Source organism: Propithecus coquereli, unplaced genomic scaffold, assembly GCF_000956105.1.
Source record: "Propithecus coquereli isolate 6110/MARCELLA unplaced genomic scaffold, Pcoq_1.0 Scaffold12, whole genome shotgun sequence".
Taxonomy (NCBI): Eukaryota; Metazoa; Chordata; class Mammalia; order Primates; family Indriidae; genus Propithecus; species Propithecus coquereli.
The window spans coordinates 8,416,756-8,419,647 of NW_012136080.1; the positions used below are offsets into that span (position 1 = coordinate 8,416,756).

Below are 2,892 nucleotides of genomic sequence, written 5' to 3' on the forward strand. Positions count from 1 at the left end.
ATCATCCTACTGTCTTCTTGTTAGAACTCAAGTTCAAGAGATCAAGGAGCTGAAGTTCAAAGACATTAAAATGTTATATTTTGTTAACTATATGAACCAATATAATCATATGCCAACTCATACCATTTGACATTACATGGAATAGGTAAAATATTTTGAAATTTTTAAGTAAGACTTTTTATTTTGAGGTGCTATTGCTGGTCACTCTCCTGTTTCAGGCTATATTTTCTCAAGTTCTTTTATCTAAACAAGAGTCTAGCTATTCTTCACTTAACAGAACGCCAGCCTGCAAACAGGGAACCTCAAATTTTAAAAGTTAGTGTATTTCTTTAGAGTGGCTTTTTGAAACGTGGAAAGCTCTCTACATTAAAAACAAAAGTGTTCCTCCCTCTCTCATGGAAAACAAAGAGTTCTCTACAGCTTTTTCCACTTAAAAAGGACAGAGACTTGTTTGTTCCTAGTGATTAAATCAGATACGGTTTTATATTTAAAAATAAGTGTTTGGGGCTTTGTATTTTAGATTCAGCTTTATTGAAAGGGCTGACATTAAACAAATCACATATTTGGGTATTTTTACCTCCCTCCTCTCCCCGACCTCAGATTACCTGGCTTAATTACAGCATTATCTGTTACATGAAAGATTTTAACTTTCTGTTTTGGCGGTAATCCAAGTTCTCGGTAAAATTCCAATATGGATGTTGGTTTCTAGGGGAAAAGCAGCACATATAAGTAATATGTTAAAAAATAAAGGTGGAGTTGAATGCATAGAGATCTAAACCAAATTATTAACACCCCAGAAAACAAATCAAAGCACACTCTATTCCCCTATTGAATAAAGAGCACCTGTTTCCCCTTATTTAAAGGAGGTGAGATTTAGATCTATAATCCATTACATCTCTGTAAACCAATAACCTTACTGCTTAGGATCCAGCCATGTGCATGGTATTTCAAATATAATGCACTGGGAAAGAAAGACCTTTGTTCTACAGGAAAAGAAATAGGAGTTGTACTCATATTTGAATTCTGACTGGAAACTGTCTATATCAAGAACCTCAATGCCAGGAATCTGCCTCCTCTGCATGTATTCTAAAGCGAGTGGAAGAAAACATGACGGATTACATTTAAATGTATGACTACAAACTTGAAAGTGAGTCCCAAATGTGGCCTGGCCAACCTACATTTCCCCAGTTAAATCCTTCTCACATTCTCCAAGGCAACTCTGTCATATCCTCTTCTAAAACCTTTAGCACTGTTCCCTCCTCTTCTTTTTGAGCTGATCAAATAGAACAATCAAGAGAGCTTCTCCATGCTCTTATCACCAAATCAATCAAACTGTCTATATCAGCACTCATACTGTTATCCTCCCACCCCACTCCAGGTTACACATAGCAGATGGGAAGCTTTTAGAAAATGCCAATGCCAAGGGCTCTCTGCTTGGAGATCATAACCTCACTGGTCCAGGCTGGGACCCAAGTATTAGCATTTTTTTTTATCACCTCATGATTACGATGGCCAAACTGGGGCTGGAAATCCTGTTGACAGATGAACTGTCCCAACACTTATTAAAAGCCTTGGTTCCCAACCACCTCTCACCTATCTGAGGGCTTTCCTCCTGAAATTGTCCCCATTCTCTTCAAAATCATCAATGTCTCCCTTTCTCCTGGAATTTCCCTAACAGTATATGAACATGTCACATTAACTCACATATTAAAACAAAACTTCCTTGACCATATATTCTTTAGCTAATTTTTCTTCTCCCTTATAGCAAAGCTTCTTGAAAGACTTGCTGAGTCTACTTTCTCTTTTTCCATTCTCTGAACCCACTTCAATAAGGCACTTTTAGCCCCAATGGAAAGTGCTTGTCAAGATCATCAATGATCTCTACGCGGTCAAATACACTTGTCAATACTCATTTACTTGGATCTATCAGCAATGCTTTAGATAGGTGACCACTTTCTCCTTGAAAGACTTTCATTTGGTTTCCAGTCACTACTACTCTCACTTCTCACATACGCAAACGACCCCACATTTCTCACTTCGGTTCCAAATTCTACTCTTAATTATAAATTCATATGTCCAACTGCCAACTCACTATTTCCACTTCAATGTCATACAGCAACTCAAGCTTAACATGTCTAAAATAGAACTCAACTGCCAGCCCCCTCAAACTTGCTCTCCTCTGGCCTTCCAAATCTCAAAAGGCAACTCCATATTTCTGTTGTTCAGACCAAAAAATCTTATAGTCACCCTTGACTCTTCTCTTCTTCATATCCCATGTCTCATCCATTTGCAATTCCTACAGGCTACTTAAAAATATAGCCTACACCAACCACTTTTCCCCACTCCACCCCAATCCCAATCACCGTCTTTTGCCTGGATTATTTCAATAGCCTCCCAACCAGTATCCAAGCTTCCACGCTCACCTCCCTGTTCTGTTCTCAATTCACAGGCTGGCATGATCATTTTAAAACTCAAGCTACATTGTGTCTTTCATCTCATGCAGAATCAAGTCCTAAGGCCTCACCATCGCTTTCAAGATTCTACACAATCTGACCTCATTTTCTACTCTCCTCCTGGCTCACCTTACTGGCCCGAGAACACATCAAACATTGGCCTCAGGACCTTTGCAAGTATATTTCCACTGCCTGGAATGCTTTTCTTTCACATTTTTGCATGACTTGCTCCCTTACTTATTATTCAGGTCTCCATCTAAATATCAACTTACTTTTCCTGATTACTCTATCTAAAGTAGCACCACTTTTTGCCACTTGCCATCTCCTCAGCCTGCTATTATTATTCGTCAAAACATTTATCCCCTTCTGTCATGATGTATATTTTTTATTGTTTTATCTTCATGTAACGGCTTCCCCATCTCACCCCCAATCCCACCCA

The 2,892-nt window shown here is 38.7% G+C and overlaps 1 protein-coding gene across 2 annotated transcripts in view; it reads right to left on the minus strand.

The window, feature by feature from the left end:
• The window catches only part of MRPL3 (mitochondrial ribosomal protein L3), a 56,223-nt gene that overhangs the window by 43,917 nt on the left and 9,414 nt on the right, over nucleotides 1-2,892 (minus strand). For both annotated transcript variants that reach the window (XM_012664337.1, XM_012664345.1), the window contains exon 5: nucleotides 606-705. In XM_012664337.1, coding sequence (XP_012519791.1) covers nucleotides 606-705 — 100 coding nt within the window. The remainder of the gene's footprint in view (nucleotides 1-605; nucleotides 706-2,892) is intronic.